The 19,085-nt window shown below is 42.1% G+C and overlaps 1 protein-coding gene across 3 annotated transcripts in view; it reads right to left on the reverse strand.

The window, feature by feature from the left end:
- The window catches only part of ST3GAL5 (ST3 beta-galactoside alpha-2,3-sialyltransferase 5), a 63,095-nt gene that overhangs the window by 14,234 nt on the left and 29,776 nt on the right, over nt 1-19,085 (reverse strand). For all 3 annotated transcript variants that reach the window (XM_031949789.1, XM_031949788.1, XM_023495268.2), the window contains 3 exons: nt 15,917-16,028; nt 6,329-6,672; nt 13-199 (listed from right to left, as the gene is read on the reverse strand). In XM_031949789.1, coding sequence (XP_031805649.1) covers nt 13-199; nt 6,329-6,672; nt 15,917-16,028 — 643 coding nt within the window. The remainder of the gene's footprint in view (nt 1-12; nt 200-6,328; nt 6,673-15,916; nt 16,029-19,085) is intronic.

The raw sequence follows: 19,085 nt of genomic DNA on the forward strand, positions 1-19,085 counted from the left end.
TTTGTTCCTTACCACTGTTTCATTTTTTATCATTGCTTCAAGCCAGTTGAAGTCAACGCTCTTAAATAAAACAGCAACAAACAAGTCATTAGAATAATACTCGAGGTCAGACAATGGAGCTCCCTCTGGATAAGTCATCCTTATAGTAGTTTTATTCCCAACATGATCTGTATATCCCTGAACTGGTGCACTGTTTAACCTATTGGAAAAAAGCAGAAGTAAATTTTAAAATAAAAACCACAACTTTATTAGACTAATTATCTGCTGCTGACCTTTATGTTATTCAAACAAGGTGTGTCATGCAGTTAAAACCATAAATACACATTTATGATGTCCTTTCCACATCATACACAGATTTAAGAGTGTTATTTAACTCCAATGAATCAAATTTCCTTTATTTTTTGGTAATAATCAACAAGAAAAAACCTAACCGTCTGGCAGTATACTTAGTACACTTCTCAGCCAGCCAAAAATAGGCTTGGTTAAAGAACATTTTTACAAAACCTGTTTCCTTCTCATGTTTTCACAAATGATACTTGACATATACATAGAGCGTCCTCACAAATTTTATTTACACAAAAAAGGAGGCATATGGGTCAATACATGTTAATGTTGGCTTGGTCACCTTTTTTTTTTTTTTGGTACTAATATCATCTATAATCTTTTTCATTCTTTTAAAATATTAAAGTTTTTGAAATATTTTGAAAATCAATCCCCTAATTACTCTTAAAATTATGTTATCTACTGCATGGATTTCTTTTGTTTAAATATATTTTTCTATGTGTTCTTCCTACAATCTCCTTAAGTGCATTTTTAATATCCTTACCAAATACCTAAAAGCACTTATGCAGTAAAATCAAAATTATGAAAAGGGATTCTTAAGAAATGCTAGTGATAAATGTGGAAATATGTTTAGAAGAACTACACATATTTAACCTCTATCAGATTACTTGCTGCTAGAGGAGAGGGGAAATGGAGAGGGAGGGAGAAAAAATAGAACACAAGGTTTTGTGAGGGCGAATGTTGAAAACTATCTTTGCATGTATTTTGAAAAATAAAAAGCTATTACAAAAAAAAAAATGCTGGCAAATCTACTTCATTTTGCATCTATTTGTCATTCTATTTGTCTGAGAAGTCTAGTCTTTGCTGGATTCTCCACTATCTCCCATTATCTAAGCATGAATGTCCCTCAAACTGACCTGGGTCCTTTTCTCTATCCAATCTTTCCCTTAATAATCTCAATCATTTCTGCAGGTATAGAGGTAATTCACACATTTAGATATTTAACCCTAATCCTCCTCAATTCTAGTGCCACAATGGTTCACGGATTCATAAATCTTCATTTTCATAACTCTTAAACCTGGTAAAGATCTAATATTATCTATTCCAATTTGCTTCTGGCTTCCTGCCCATAGTATAACTTCACCAAGAAATTTCATTTGCATCTTAAACTCCAAATGGCCCAAATGAGATATATCTCTGTTTCCCCTGCCCTTCCTCCAAACTTCCCAATCTTTTAGGGGCATTAATTTATCTCCCAAACAGATTTGTAATCTCAAAGTCTTCCTTAATCTTTCACTTTCCCATTCGCTAATCACTTAAGTCCTGTCAATTCTATCTCAGCAGTACCTCTCAGATCACATCTTCCTCTAATGACATATCCACAACCCTAGTTCTGGACCTCTCTCTCACCTATAGTATTATAAGAGTCTCTCCTGGCTTCCAGCTTATCTTTCCCCCCCATCCATTTTCCACAAGGCTGCTATAAACATCCTAAGACACAAATCTAACCATGTCGCTCACTCCCCACTCACTCCCCTGCTCTGCCTTCAACAAATCTGACTCTAGGATAAAATACAAATTCCTTAGTCTGGCGCTTATGGACCTCCACAGTTTGGTATCACTCCCCATCTTAAACTTGAACTTTTAGCCAAAATTACTCTTCCCTCTCAACATTCCATTCCATCCCTTTGTATATTTGCACGAACTTTGTCCCCACAGCATGGAATGCACTCATTCCTTTCTCACCTGTTTCTTGGAAACCTTATCTTTCTTCAAGGTTTAATTTGGAGTGGTTCCTCCATAAAGCTTTTCCTATTCCTTCCAATTGTTCATGTTCTCTCCTCAAATTATCTTATACTTGTTTTAATGTTGCCTTCTCACAGAAGATTGTAATTCTCCAGGGAATGCCTTATTATACTTATTTTTTCCTTTTAATTCTCAGCTGGAGCTCCTTGTACATAAGTCAAGGGCTTTGTTGAAATGTTATGGGGATGCCTTGGCTTTGTTAAGTTTAATGCCAAGTTTTCAGGAGGCTTGTTTTCTCACATACTGATTTCTACTATTTTATAAGATGTTACCATTCATAATCCTTTATCATCTCCCTGTAGAATATTTTGAAAAAAGAGGTTGGCCCTTTACATAAGTTAGACTTACCTCAGAAATAGTGATAATCAGACTCAATAACTTTTACTTTTCTCTACTTTTGATTTTTTTTTCCCAGTGGTAACAGTCTGTTTAAATAAGCTGGACTAGAATTATGAAAACTAAACAAAAGCTACCTTCTCATTTTTAAATTTTCTTTTAACTTATATTCTTTTGACACTGTTTTAACTATGACCATAACAGAGAGCTAATTTGGGACAAAGTCCCATATTGTTAGTCATTTCCTGTCTGGAGAGATAGTGTCATTTGGAGCATGAAATTGCTGTCATGTTTACCACATCTAGTGCTTTGTTTTTGAAGAGGGCATTTGTGAGACAGAGTTTTTAGTGCGGTGGGAAAAGCCTGTGTGACCAGGAAAGTCACTTCCCCTTGTCAATTCTTTGGGCTTAATTTTCCTCACCTGAAAAATTGAAGAATTTGGACTGGATGATTTAAATTTAAATGAAAAATATGAAACTATGAAACAAACATTTGGATTCTTTAATTTCATATTTTAAATCATATTTACAAAAGAAGTTTTTACCGTCTACTTTTTTGGTTGAACAAAATGAATGAAAAAGGATTTATTAAATTTTTATATACAATTTTTTCAAACAAAGGGTAGTTAAAGACAGCCCCTGCTCAAGGAATAACACTTTTGGGGAAAAAAGGTGGAAGGGGAAAAAGGGGGGGAGGGGGGGGGGGGGGAGGGGGAAGAAAAAAGGGAGGGAAAGGGGAGGGGGAAGAAGAAAGGGGGTGGGGGAAAAAGGGGGGGGGAGGGAAAAAGGGGAGGGGGGAGGGGAAGGGGGGGGAAAAAGGGGAAGGGGAGGGAAGGGGGAAAAAAGGGGGGGGGGGGGGGGAAAGGGAAGAAAGGGGGGGGGGGGGGGAAGGGAAGGGAAGGGGGGGGGGGGAGGGAAAGGGGAAGGGGGGGGGGGAAAAAGGGAGGGAAAGGGAAAAGGGGGGGGAGGGGGGGAAGGGGAGGGGGGGGGGAAAAAAGAAAGGGGAAAAGGGAAGGGAGGAAAGAAAGCATTTTTTATTGTGGGATTGTGGAGTTTTAAAAATTTTTAAATGAAGACACCTTTTCTATAAGGAGTGGTGACTGGGTTTTTTTTGATTGGAAAGTTTCAGATGGTGAAGTAAACCCACAGGGGAATGATATCCACAACCCTGGAGAACGACAATTTTTAATTTCTCCTAGAACTGGAAAGGAAGGGTGACGAGCATGAAAGATTCAGATAGCAACAAGTCGGAGCTGGGAAACTACTAGTCAGGGCATCCTGTTCGTGCCCGGCTCATTCCTATCCTTGGGCCTGGGTGTATGGCAGCTAATAAGGAGTAAAGCCATCTTGGCTGGGAGGCAAAGTTACTGCAGCTTAAGAAATGTGATAGTTTGGTTTAGAGGCCGTGGAGAAGGGAATTTTTGAGAAATTTTTTCTCCTTCTCTATCCACACATTAAATAACATTATCTTCACAATGGCCTTTCTGTAAGCTCAACACAGACAGAAGGGGGAATGGCCGGACCACTCCTAACACGAGCCTTCTCTGAGGAAAACCTGTGAACGTCAGTCTTCCTGCTCCTCAGTCCTCATCCTCTCTGACCTCTTGGCAGCCCTTGACCTTATGAATCACCCTTTCCTCCCTGGTACCGTCTTCTCTCTAGGTTTCTCCTGGTACTCCTGCTATTTGCTGGATAACTCCACATGCTCTGCTCCCCTCCATTGCCCAGGTCATGCCCATTCCCTGTGGGGGTCTCCCCTTTCTCCCTACATACCATTTCATTAGCTCCCCTGGGTGCAATGACCATTTTATGCTGGTTATTCTCGGGCCTACCTATCCAATAGCCATCCGTAACTGGGTATCTCATAACCCCATTAAACTCGGCATGTCCAAAGCTGGACTCCCGAGCCCTCCCCTCCTCCTAACTCTCCTGTTGCTGTCAAGGGCACTATTCTTCTCCTACTTACTCAGGCTTGAAACCTAACTGTCACCCTCAATTTCTTTCTCACCTCCATCTCCAATCCACTGCCAAGTCTCACTGATACTACCTTCATTGCATCCTCTATTTGTCTTTCTGTATCTCCATCTCTCCTATACATCCACATATTTTTCTTTCTTCCCTCCTTTCTTTTCTCTTTCCTTTTTTCCTTTTTTCCTCCCTCTCTCCCTCCCTCCTTTTCTCTCTGGCTCTGTCTCTCCCTCTCTCTTTTTCTCCCTATTTTTCTATCTGTCTGCTTGTCTGCCTGAGTGTCTAACTCAAGTCTGGTATAAAGGAACACTCAGCCATTAAGTTATCTCCTTAAAGCATGGATCTGATATGTCGCACTTCTGTTCAAGCCCAGTGGCTCCTATCGCCGCCAGAGCAAGTCCCTTCCTGGGCATAGAAAGCCTTTCATCCTCTGGCCTCTTTCCCCCTTTCCGGTCTCCTGAGTTACTCCCTGGCTGTGCTCTCTTGTTGAGTGACATCAGTCTTCCTTGTTCCTCTCACCCAAGGCACCATCTCTCCTTGGGGTAGCATCAGTAGCTGCCCACTTCCATCTTCTGGCTCCCTCCAAGTCCCATCACACCCTCGCCCTCTCACAGAGCCTCTCCTGACTCTCCCCTAACTCCAGCACCCCCCTTAGCCGTGATCGCCACGTTACTTTGCACACATCCTTGTAAAGGACGGGCTGCTCTCCATCCCACGGGCACTTCTTGAGCTCTACTCTGTCTTTCTCTATATCCCCAAGGCTGCGGCCGTGCCTGGCACACAAGAGGGCATAAGGACTGTGGACTATAAGCTTCATGGTCACCCTGGTGTGAGCATGTCAGGGACTTTTGTCTAACACCACCCAGGCCCCATTCGGATTGTGCTCACAGAGGCGGGGGGCTCGCTACTCGTGATTGGACTTCTGACCCTCCACCGTGTTCCTCCACCCCTGCCACCCCTGCCAGGTGCAAAAATTTTCTGATGCAAAAATTCCAAATCATCCTTCTTCATGAAGAAGAGGCTCCACAGACCTCCCGCCGAGGGGGAGAGATTTTTGATAGAGAAATGCTTGATTACAGAGCACTGCAAGGCTGATCAGAAAGCAAGACTCAGATCCTGCCCAAAATCAAGAAAATTTCCCAGCTCCACGCCTCCTGCAGTCTGTATTTTCTCTCTCCAGTGGAGTTTATCCTCACAAACTAGTGTTTTAAATGTCTTACACAGAACGCTTATATTTGGAATAACAAAAAACCTATAATGGTTGTATTTTTTTTTTTTTTAAGAATACAACATTAACTAATTCTTAAGACTGTTCTGCCCCCTTTCCTTCCACCCTTCTCTTGTCAAAGCATGAACCGGACTTGTATCTGTTACTTTGGTCAGAAAGTTTCTTATCCTGGGGCCAGTCTGGTGGGTGAAGAGCTTTTCTATACTTTCCTCAGCCGTTCTGAGGCAGCAGACAGTCTGCGGCTGGAACTGACCCCCCCCCCCCAAATCCCCCCTGGCAGGACCTCCAGATGCTGCCCTCCACGGTGGCCCCAGGAGAAAGCCCAGGGCCGGTGCGGCCCGATTCCTCCTTTTACAGCACCAGGTTCAGTATGACGCCCTCTGAACAGGACCTAACTGCACCAAGCCCACCCGCCTCGGTCTGGCATCCAGTCCCATCCTTCTTCTCCACAAGTCCCTAGTAAGAGCCTCCCCATTGCCTCTGTCACATGTTTGTTGGCTTCCTGCTGTATTTATGGCTGGCTTTGCTACACACCTAACTACCTGATGTTTTCAATTGTTTCATGTGTATCGCCATTATCTGATTAGGGACGGCACTCGATATGTCCCATACAGCATTTATACGGTACTCATCACACAGTAAAGACTCAATAAGTACTTACAAATTCTCTAAGAAATAAATTCAGTTTTAATAATAGACTAGCACATACCTTATCACAATATCAAACTGATTCAATATGTGGCCCAGTCCGAGTCCATTCAGTATTCCACCATTTCCCATAACAACACAATGTTTACAACGTTTTGCTTTCAAGTTTTCAGGCAAATCGTGTTCGGGCAAAAGTTTTAAAAGATTTTGCAATTTACTGGAGAACTTGCGAAATCCAAATGGAGGATCATATTTATATACATCTTCATTCATTTCCATATTTTCTTTCACAAAAGGGGATGAGTCCATATCATATTTCTGATCAAATAATCGTTCCATCTCCTTTTTCACAAAACCAGGGCGACATTCCCCTTGCAATACTTGCTGAGCGTATTTCTGTGCTCTCTAGAATAAGGAAAAGCAGAATTTGATCTGAGAGTAAGTTTTAGATATTGTAAGTATCCAGTTATAGATAATAAATGTATTAAAAACAAAGACTAATCTATCTTTATAAATAAACATAAAATATATTTTCTCAAGCTAAGATTTATGGAGTCTCACTAGAATGAAAGGGGTGTTTAGCCCATCTGAGATAGAATCTGGAAAAGCCAGTGAGAGGATCTTAAAACTAGCAGATCATCAAGTGAGGTCCTTGGTCCTGGTTCAGTAACAAAGCAGAGCAGTGGGGCAGCTTCCAGTCCCAGCTTACAAGGCAAATTTTGGGAAATTAGGCTGTTTTCTGGGAAGACCAGGTAAAGCTACAGGGGATTTAGTATAAGAAGAAAAAACTTAAGAGGTTTGGGGTTATAAGCAGACTAAATTATCAAGCGCATTTGAGTACCTACTAATATGTTGATGGTCTTATATCAGTTGCCATGTATGACAAAGTAAGCAAGTATAATCCAATCCTGTTAAGAATTTTATAAGCTCTTCTAAAATAAGCTGAGATTCAAAAAGTTATCAAACTGTGCATACCCTTTGATCCAGCAGTGTTACTACTGGGATTATATCCCAAAGAGATTATAAAGAAGGGAAAGGGACCTGTATGTGCACGAATGTTTGTGGCAGCCCTTTTTGTAGTGGCTAGAAACTGGAAACTGAATGTGTCCATCACTTGGAGAATGGCTGAATAAATTGTGGTATATGAAAATTATGGAATATTACTGTTCTGTAAGAAATGACCAACAGGATGATTTCAGAAAGGCCTGGAGAGACTTACACGAACTGATGCTGAGTGAAATGAGCAGGACCAGGAGATCATTATATACTTCAACAACAATACTATATGATGACCAGTTCTGATGGACCTGGCCATCCTCAGCAACGAGATCAACCAAATCATTTCTAATGGAGCAGTAATGAACTGAACTAGCTATACCCAGAAAAAGAACTCTGGGAGATGACTAAAAACCATTACATTGAATTCCCAATCCCTATATTTATGCACACATGCATTTTTGATTTCCTTCACAAGCTAATTGTACAATAATTCAGAGTCTGATTCTTTTTGTACAGCAAAATAATGTTTTGGTCATGTATACTTATTGTGTATCTAAGTTATATTTTAATATATTTAACATCTACTGGTCATCCTGCCATTTAGGGGAGGGGGTGGGGGGGGTAAGAGGTAAAAAATTGGAACAAGAGGTTTGGCAATTGTTAATGCTGTAAAGTTACCCATGTATATATCCTGTAAATAAAAGGCTATTAAATAAAAAAATAAATAAATAAATAAATAAATTAAGCTGAGATTTAAAAAAAATAAATCTATGTTTTGCTGTTAATTTTCAGGTTTACAGTTTAGTATATCATATCCCATAGAAGGTTCCTAATTTTAGATCATGTCTTAAATTGTTAGGCTCGTTTAAAAAAAAAAAAAGCAAAACCCAGTCACCATCAAAACCCTTGGGACCTGCATAGTGGTGACCTTGACATAATTCTCAAAGGAACAAAATTTCTCATATAAAACATCCGAAGTATCTATCTTTTTTATGACGATCAGCAAGGTAGATTAAGAAAACCACTTGGTCATGCAAATTAACAGCTTCCTGGCTTCCTCTATAAACACTGAGAAGCACAGACTGCACGCTGCTTTGAGGGGCACTGGAAGGCTGCCCCACTTACTTTAATGGGGGCCAGAACAAGGTCAGCTCCAGGGGTCCAGCCATAGGTCCGTGAAAGGCCAGAGTCAAGGCCAGACCGTCACAGCAGAAAGGAATCCATTACCAAATTATCTAGAACTGGGGGCAAAGAGCAAGGGATGTGTCTGTGTCTGGAAAAGACCCGGGAGCAAGGAATCCGGGGCCAAACCCCCAAAAGATCTAGGCAGGGGGTTCCTGCCCTTTGGCCTTGGGCACAGACATCTTGGTGCCCCCCACTCCTCCTTTTCCCTGAGTCACAGTGTGGTCGGCTCCCCTCCACTGACCCCTCAACAGGAAGCATCAGGAACGATCAGTACTGGGTGCCTGTTTTTTGAGGGGATGCCGATAAGGGAATGGCAATGCCCTGTGTCTAACACCCACCGGGGGGAGAGAGCGCCGGGCTGGAGTGAAGAGGACCCGAGTTCAAGTCCGGCCTCAGATACCTGACACTTACAGCCTGTGAGAAAATCATTTAACTTTTGTTTTCCTTAATTCTTTCACATGTAAAATGGTCACTGGGAGGATTAAATGAGATAGTATTTCTAAAGTGCTTAGGCCATTGCCTCCCATGTAGTATTATACAAATGCCAGTTCCCTTTCCCAAACGGAAGCAAGAAAGAGAAAACCTGAATTCTAGCCCCATGTTTGCCACGAGCCAGCTGGGGGACCTTAGTTAATAATCTCTCTAGAATTCACTTTCCTCAGCTCTAAGAGAGAGGTTAGTGAGGAAACCAGGTGATTTGCCTATCATTTTTTTTCCTGCTCCAAAGCAGTATTTCCCCCCCATCAGCCCACATTAATTAAGTCAGAATTGCTCCTGCTTTATCTGTAAACAAGGCTGCACTTGCATTTGCCCGGAGTCAGACGCGGATTTCATAATTCTTTCAAGAAATACTCCCACTCCTGTTGCAGCAGGAATTTATGGGAAGGTGAAACTACATGCAAAATTCAAACGGCCCCGGAGCCACGGTGCTCCCCGTAGGACAAGTAATATTCCTTTGCCTTAGTCATAAGGTGTCATCCTTCATTCATCCAAAAGCAGAGAAGTGAGGATCTGTAACTGGCACATTCTTGGCTTACTGAGCACTCCTGCACAGGTGACCAGTAGAAATAGAAAAGTAGCTTAAAGATGACCGACTTCAACCTGAAAGATGAATCCCTCTCTATCTAAACAATAGGGAGGGATTCCCTGCACATGAGTACTACCAGATACAATCTATCTTTTACTTCAAAATTCCCAGTCTTTACATCTTGTGCAAATAGACAACATTAAGGTTGGAAACAGAAGAAATTACCTGTTGTTTTTTTTCCCCAAATATTTTCAGAACAATATTCTTCAATCTCTCTTTTAGCATTACCAGATCATGAAAGTAGATGGATTTCTGTCAGGTGATGATGACTTAAGATGGCCACTCACAACACACAGAGAGTAAAGGTTTAACTGATCGGCTGAGAGAAGTTTCCAATACATAAATTGCAAGCTTTGGTATAAGTGGTCTTTAAGACCATATCTCAGAGAAGACCTGGCTTTAAATCTTAGCTCAACCATTATCTCACTGTATGTTCTTGTACAAGTCACTAAACACACTCTTGTTTGCTGTTTTTCCTTTCTCATTTTTTTTTTTTCATTTTTAATCTGATTTTTCTTAGACATGATGAAAACGGAAGTATGTTTAGAAGAATTGCACATATTTAATGTATAGTATTGCTTGCTGTCTTGGGGAGGAGGGATGGAGAAAAATTTTATAAAGGTGAATATTGAAAATTATCTTTGCATGTATTTGGAAAATAAAATACTATGGCAAAAATTTCTAAAAAAATAAAGGGTAACATCATAAACAAACAAAAAAATCACTAAACACCCTATGATTCCCTCATTTATAAAATAAAAGGGATAGCTATTATCTTTAAGGTCTTTTCCATCTTTAAATTCTGTAATCTAAGGCATAGATAACTATAATGTGACTTCCTAAGGGTTTCTTAAAAAAGAAAAAAATTCAGAGAGGGGATTAAAGTTAGTCATTTAAAAAAACTAATTAAAGGTCTACATTGCTATATGAAGAATTAGGGATTTTTTTTTTTTTGTTAATAAGTTAATTAATAGCAAATCCCCATGTCTCTAGGACAGAATTTCAAGCTGTAATCAAATAAAACTCAAAGTTACTTTGTCATATTTAATGGTAAACACAATAGCAATTGTGCTATATCTGAGCTATCAAGTACAGGGCCCGGCCCACATGTCATGGCAAAACCAAAGAAGCAATTGGGAAATGTTTAGCCAAAAAACACAGTACAATTTGGACAATGTTAATTTGTGGTTTTCTAGGTCAATATGGTGGCCTGCAGGAATCCATTTCTGTTTGAGTTTGAAACCACTGTAATTCATGATAACTAAACATAACAAGGAAAATTCATGTAAATGAATGCAACTTCTGTACCTGACTTCTATACAACCAAGCTGAGATTTTGCAGTTTTAAGAAAATCTGTTAGTCGTCCAGAATCTATAAATTGTATCAATGAATCTTCAATCCTCATTTTATGGGGAGGAACATTCACATTCATCAAAGGACAAAGGACCTTGATCTGAGTTTTCAATGATAACGACGACATCAACAGCAACAACAAAGAAAAGAAGAGGCGATGACATAACGTTTGAGAATCTTATCAGCAAGAGCCACTGGGCTGGGGTCTGGCGCCAGGAGGAGCGGGAATTGGGAAGATCTGGCTTCCACCTTCTGCCTCAGTCACTCTCCAGGTAACCCTCCTGAGACACTCAACTTCTCTGTCCAGTGAGAGCCCGGAGGGCATGGCCATCTTGTTAGGGGCTCACCTGGCCCTGGGGGGTCGACAGCAAGGGGGACTGGGCTCGTGAGTGCATTAGTCTGGCGGCTTCTCGGACTTTTGGAGAAGTTCCAGTATGTTGGGGAGGCAGGAAGCAGGTCTGGAACCCAGGTTTTCACTGTATTATTCCTATTTTGCAGATTAGGAAACTGAGGCTCGCAGACTGAATAAAGAGTTGGTGCTCACATGGCAGAAACATGATTCGAATCCAGGTTTTCCTCACTCCAGTTCTGCCTGCTCCTGGGTTTCACCCCTCCCTCCCGGACTCCCTCTTTCCCTCCTCAAAGAGCTTTCTCAAGTCGTCCTTCTTTCCTGGTCCATTTTCTGCTGCTCAGAGTCTTCTCCAGTCATTCCTAGGCCCTTCCCAGTCCTCAAAGTCCTGGTTCTCGGAGGCTGTGGGGTGGCGGACTCTGGGCAGACCAGGGAGTGACCGACAGACCACAGAAGGGGCAGAGAAGTGGGGTTAGAAAGTAAGATCCGGGAGGAGATTGCCCACACGTACCTGCCGAAAGGTAGGAGCCCCTTCCCCAGAACCGCCGTGAGGGTCCCCAGAGAACCGGCTGGGGGTCCTGGACTTCTGGGAGGGCCAGCCAGACCAGTGGGATGTGCTCCAGGGAGCGCACCCGCCAGGCCCAGGAACCAGCTCCTCCTATGAACCACCAGGAACAGCTCCCCGGACAGCGGTGCTGGAAACTTACAAAGTGCCTCTTGGGAGACAGAAGATGCAAACACTGTCATCTGCCTTTTCTTAAAAGGGCTGATACTCAGAAGAGAGACCCCAGACCTCCTGGCAGTGAGCCCAGTGCCCTGTGTTCCTTCCTCTTTGTCCGAATGCCAGAGCCCTGCTCAGGTTGGGGAGGAGAGATGGAGGGGGTGCAGAGGCACATGAGGGATCCAAAGGCCCTGCCTCGGCCCCTTCCCATGGCCCCATCCCTAACTGTCACTGGGACATCCTGGGCTCTCAACCGAGAGCTCGCACTCCAGGGCCAGGGCTGCAGAAATCAGCCCCAAGCGGATGCTGCACAAGGCAGGCCTTCCCTGGATTTCCCTATGCCTCACTAGGGCAAAGCCCAAAGGCAAATGGAGCTTCCTTCTACAGACAAGGAAGGCGAAGGAAGGGCCAAGACCCAAGCCCCCCCTTGCTCCAAGCCCAGCTTTCCTTTCAGCCCATGGTCCTCCCCCATCCTCCCATTTCTCAGCGTGCAGGCCCGACTCCGGGGCTTGAGGATAGACAGCTCTACCAGGGCCCATGTTCTACTCTTCTCTCTGAGGGCAAGGGTCTCCTCCCTCCTCTCTGTTTCTCCTCCTCCCCCCATCTGTCTCTGTGTCTGTCTCTTTCCTTTCAGCCCATGGTCCCCCCCCCCCCCCCCCCCCCCCCCCCCATGTCTCTCCGGGATAAGGCAAGAAAACACCCAACACACCCACGTGCCATTCCACTGCTTTTAACCGGGGGCCCACCCCACAAGGAGCCTCTGCTCAGGGATGGGGGAAATTACATCTTTATTCCATTAACATTCTTTTTTTTTTTTTTTTTTTTTTTTTTTTTTTGACAATCAATTGCACTTTATTTTGTGCATTAAAGCACAACCCCGAGAAGGGTGGGCAGCCTCACGAGGGTACCGGAGGGTCCGAGCAAGGCCCAGTCTCTGCTGCAGACCACGCGGCTCCAGGGCCAGAGGAAGAGCTGGCTGCCGCCAGTGCGGACCATGAGCTAACGGACGGACGGACGAGGAGGCCACGTGGCTCAGACTGGCACCGGGAGACCCTCCTCTGAATCACACTTAAACGTAGGTTTTTAGTAACTTTCAAAGTCCCTCAGCCCCCCCCCGGAGAGACCTGGTTCTGAGATGAGCTTTGTAAGAGGCCTCTTGAAACAGCAGACACAGAAAACCTCCATCCCCGACAAGAGCATCCTGGGATTGTTCTATTCTGGAAAGGTTCCGTCTCCAGAGATTCTCACAGCATCCCGACAGATCTGAGCTCCGCTTCTCTCCCAGCATCCTCCTCGATCCCCTCCTGTCAGGTGTTCCTCATGAGATCGGTCATGGGGGGCAGACGGTAACAACTTCTCCATACAGTTTCTTCTGTTAAATTTTTCTCCTGCCTGGGCTCAAATCACCCGGTGCTAGCTTTAAACTACTACAGGATACCTGCATTTCCCCTGCGTCATTTGTTTAAGATTTTATTTGTTCTTGTTTGTTTTTTGTTTTTTTGTTTGTTTTTATTTGTTCTTAGCCTAAAGACGGAAAGTCTATGATGCAAGGAAGAAGCAACTTTTGGGGTTTTCAGATGTGCATAACATCACTTTTTTTTATAAAAAAAAAATTGGATAAAATCATACAAAAATCTAACTGGAAAATGTTTAATAAAACAAATAAAAATACAACCCAACATAGAAAACAGACAATCGTCATCCTTGTGGAGTGTCTGGTGTAGTAAAAGGTGGGGAATGCACATGTCCAAATTACTAATAAACATGGAGTGCCTTCTTTTTTATTGCAGGTGTTACTATTCATCCCTCTTTATTGATGGAGAAGTTGAGTGGCTTCAGAGCTGGATCCGGGGGCATCAGTTTTCCTGTTGCCCCACACTGTGTGGAGCTGAACAAAGCAGGGCAGGTGGGAGGAGCAGGGCTGGGGGACAGACAGGTTCGGTTCCAGGAGCCGGTAGCACATGCAGGTGGGGAGAGCAAAGGAAGAGGGGAGACAGAAAGGAGAACAGACCCAGGCAGCTTGGTGGAGTAAAAAGAGCGCTAGATCTGAAATGAGAGAATCTGGGTCCAGATTCCGCCTCTAAATGCTCTACGGAACCAGATAAAGAACTGATGGAATGCAGTTTGAGGCATATTTTTTCACCTTATTTCTTCTCATGTCTTTTCCCCTTTTGATTGTTTCTTTTTTTACAACTGTGACTTTTAACCAAATATGTTTTATTTGGATAGAACATGTACAAGCTCTATCAAACTGCCTGTCATCTCCAGAAAAGGGAAGGGGAGGTGTTGGAATCTTTACCAAGTGTTAAGACATGGGAGTTGATTTAATCTTAGAAAGTTATTTGGGGCCAGAACTTGAACTAGGTATTAAGTGGAACTGATTGAACAATGCTTGTGTTCACACCTTTAGAGAACTCATAAGTATCTAAGTACTCAATGGAACTCAGGGCTAGCTTAGTCTGAATTCACACCTCCCTTGAAATTCTTAGGACCAGAGAGCATTCTGGGAGATAACCCATAATCCCTGCCTCGAGAAGGAGGAGTTAACCTTTGGCAGATGATATATATGGAGGAAGCTCTTGGAGCTAGGAAGAATTTCTCCGGAACATCAACAGGGCTCTGAGACAGAACACTCTGGGAGAAAAGCCTACAAGCCCTATCTTCAAGGCAAGAGAGATCCATTGCATCTTCCACCTTGGTGCTGGCTGGAGGCTGAAGAAAGCAGAGACAGAAGCCAAGGACAAAGCTGCAAGAGCTCAGGCAGAGAGATAGGCCTCAACTAACTGGGCTAATTTGGAAGGAGAAATAAACGTTTGCAATTTTTAGCAGCTGGCTGCGATTTTTGGAGTAATTATTTATTTCAACTGAAACTAAGGCAGCCTCCAAGAAAAACCACAACAGGGAGGGAAGGATAGAGGGAGAAAAATTAGGAACTCAAATCTTAAATGCCAAGTGAATGCCCCAATTTTTCTTGCCATGTAACTGGGGGGAAAAATAAAATACTATTTAAAAAATTAAAAAGAAAGAGAATAGGGGAGGAGAGGAGAGGTAAGAGGAGGGAAGGAGAAAAGATGGGGATGGGGGAAGAGAGGGGAGAACAGAAGGGGTAAGGAGAGGAAAGGAGAAAAGCAGAACCCTACAAAATACTAATATTAGGGGGTAAGGAAGAAGAATAAATGAGATAGGATTAGGAGAACCAGGAAGATAATCAAGAAGGTGATGGTGAACAGAATCAAACGTTGAAGAAAGGGCAGGAATGGAAGTGCTTATTAAGTACCTACTATATACCAGGAATAAGACACTTACAAATATTTTCTCATTTAATCCTTACAACCATCCTGTGATCAAGAGTTACTTTTTCAAGAGTTATTTTTTCAAAGAGTTTGGTGGGGGGAAAAAAGAATAGAGATGGACTAATTACTTCAAAAAATAGAAGGATCTAAGGTTTGTTGTTCATTTTATTGTTGTTTATTTTAGTTTGGGCAGAACAGAACCAGCAACTGAAAGAATTTATTGACTATCTGAAGAAAATTCAGCATAACCTTTTGGTAATGGCATTGACATTTCATGTAATAATCCTCCAACATGTTTAGCTCATTCAACCTAAAGGAACCACACAATGATTTGATATAGTGTTTCCCTAAACTAAACTGGCCACAGATGCATTTCTGAGAAACATCTTGAGGGGACCTAGAAGTACTAATAAGGAAGGTTGGGAAGTACAGAAAACTCTGACTAAAAATGGAGGGGGATCAATGACCTTTTAGCACAAAAGAGGTGATAGTCTATTTCCTTACTAAACAATTACCTTAAATAATAAACATTTTGTATTTTAGAGGCCAGATGCCACTAGCATTGGAATTTTCTTAAGGAAAATCAATTCAAATCAATTCACATGTATGGAACAGGGTTTCAAAAATGCAGACAAAGAAAAGCATTTCATCAATATCAAACCTTTACACGCTCAGGATCCACATAATGCACTCTTTTCATGTCACATTCTTCAGCACTGTAACTTAATTTGAGGATATAGAGGATCCACACTCCAAACACAAGTAGCAAACATCTGAAGGAGGAAAAATTCAATTATTTATTTGTATACAATTCAATGGTGACGACCCTAGAATTCTAGATAGAATATTAGAGATAAAGAATATTTCTACTAGAAACATATTTTACAAGAACAATAAAAATGAAAAATTAAGTGAAGAAATCGTTGCAATGAAAGCATTAACATAACACTTCTGCTGTTTATGATAAGATGATAGAGCCTTGAAAATAGGCACCATCTTGTTTTTTCCATTTCATATCTCCAGTCCTTTTGACGTGGTACTTGGCACATGAAGGAGAGCCTCTTAAAAATTACATTTTTCTTTCATTCAAAAATAAGCGTGAAATTTTAAAAAAATATATCTCAGCCGGAAAACAAGGGACAACTTTTTGTCTTGTCTAATTTCCTTCAGTCAACTATTTCCCATTTTCTTTTGTTAAAATGTTACAGAGTACATTTAATTTCAAATTTCCCCAATATAGTTAAAAACTTGTCTTCCAATTTACAGCCATTTCAAAATTCAGTCAGTATTCACAAGAGAACGATGAGAAACAATACATATACTGATACTTATTTTAACATACAGCATTGGCTACTTTAAGACAAATTAAAAGCATTTCAACACTCACAGAAAGCCAAACACTTAAGAAACAGCTTAAGTCATTCTTATCATTAGAAGAAGAAAAAATACAGAGGGCAGACACATTAAATAGCAACGGTCATCTTTATTTCTAAGAAAATTGAGTTGTATTGTTATTATGAGGCATTCAGGCAGAATGCCTCTGTCTGATGATGATAATAGGAATTGGCTTAATAGCTTCTAAGTTTCCATTATAACAGACTTCCCATGATAATCTAGATAAATGCTCAATTTCTTTTCCTCTATTGCCAATGAAACAATTAGTTATTGAAGGGCATTCAGTGCATTCTGAAGATTAAATGTTACTGATATTCTCCTCAATGCAATTTCCTTCTTTTGCCTACAACACACAAAACAAACTAAAAGATGAAAGAGTTAGAGAGCTACATGAGTTTTATATCATACAACTTTTATCTTCTCTTGGTTTAAGGTAATTTTCTTTATTACACCGGACACCCTCGTATTCCTAAGTACAAGGTGATAATTAAAATCAGGTGATTTAATGAAAGAAACTTTTACATGAGACTGCTTTTAAATGGACCTATACATCCTTGTGGTGTAAATCCTTTTCTTGTAACTTTCATCATATTAAGACTCTTCTAATGTTTTTAGATTTTCCCACGTCTTCCTTACTAGCATGATACTTAAAGATCTAAGCTATAGCTGCCATAGTGCAATCAATCATTCTTAAATCATTTCTTTCTTCTCTCCACAAATTAAATCTATATAGATTTAGTTACATCTGTCTTGTACCCACACAAAAATATATAATCTAAAAAAGTTCTATCATGATGCTTCTTTAAGTCGTAGAGGTGACTGGGTTTTTCAAAGGCTTTGCTAAGAGAATGAAAGCCCTGGCAGGGCCTCTGAAGAGGTCTCAAGCATGGGATGTATGGATTCTAGATTTGGGGCTGGAAGTGACCTTGGAAGCCACCAAGGCCAATCTCATTTTACAATTGGGCACCTGAGGCACAGAGACTGTGACACTTTTAAGCTTTCTATATTAGCATTCCTCAACTTTTGTTCCACGCCTTCCTGACTGAGGAGTTCCTAAATAAATGTCAAGATTAATTGTCCCATAAATTGATTTAGGAGAACAGTAAAGACCTCAGGGCAAAGTGTCTTAAGCTATTTTTAAAAATCACCAGCAATGGTAGTTCTAATATCTAGTAAAGAGAGCTGACAACCATGACAGGATTTGAATGATCCCATGCAAATATTTAAGCTGAGCAAATATGAGGAAAGTTGAGGCTTTAACGTTAATGCCCCTCCACAAATTCTAGTGCTTCCCTCGGCTGATTATTCCCCATTTACTTCTTTGGGCTTGTGAGTACTTAGTTGTTTGCTTGTTATCCCTCCCTCCCCCTCTTAGTTTGGCAGAAAGGGATATTTCTTTGTGGCTTTCTAGGGCTTAATAAAAGCACATGGGATTTAGCTGACTTTACTTGAACCGTGTTGTCAGGCTGAGGTAAGGGCTCCAGGGACGACCATTGAATCAGGGAAGGTCTTACTTCTCAGAAGGGACACCAAGATCTGCCTCGAGGCTGAACTGCAGGAAGGAAGAAAGTCTAATATGGGGGATTCTTTAGACTACCCCAGCTTGTCTGCTAGGGACACCTGTACCCGGGCAGGCCACATCCCACTAACCCCAGGTTTGCTTAGAGAAAGCAGCCAGTCCTGGAGAGACAGTACAATGTTACCGAAAGAGTCTCAAACTTGGGATTCCAGAGATCTTAGTTCAAATTGTATCTTAGACTTAATTTTCAACCCCAGGAGTCAATTAACTTCCTGAAACCTCAGTTTCTTCATCTATAAAATGGAATCATCATCTGTTTAGTGCCCATCTCAGAAGGGTCTCTTAAGGCTCAAATGAACTGTGGATGTGAAGAGCTTTAAAATCTCGGAAGTTCCCTGGAGCTGCCAGTTCCAAACTGGCCTTTGGGGGTCCCCGGCACAAGTGCAGGGCACGCCCCCCCCACACCCGGGACACACTTCCCCACATGTCAGGGACCTCACCCGTGTGTGCTTCCTGCAGTGACCGAAAATCTCACCAGCTCAAGTTGTGCCGTCCCATAACACCCCCCCCCCCCAAGCTGGCGGCCAGCACAACTGAGCCTTTGTGGGAGCTCCCATCCTTCGGGGGCAGCTTCGGCCCCTCTGTGGGTTAGCCTCACCCTCGGTACCTCAACTGAGTCAATTATCCAACTAACTGAACTTGCCACCAAGACTGCCACCGGGATACTTTCCTCGGGTGAGAATGTCTCTGCTGAATCAGTTAATCAAAGGCATTAAAGCAAGTCCGTAATGAAAGTCTCTTGATACAACAAAATGATCCTGCACAGAACCTGCCCTGGGATTGCTTGGAGAGAGTCAGCCAGGCCCCTGGGCCTAGGAGAAAACAGCAGGCCAGGATGGCTCCCGAGATGCTGCAG

The sequence above is a fragment of the Sarcophilus harrisii genome, chromosome 2 (genome assembly GCF_902635505.1).
Source record: "Sarcophilus harrisii chromosome 2, mSarHar1.11, whole genome shotgun sequence".
In the NCBI taxonomy this organism is placed as follows: domain Eukaryota; kingdom Metazoa; phylum Chordata; class Mammalia; order Dasyuromorphia; family Dasyuridae; genus Sarcophilus; species Sarcophilus harrisii.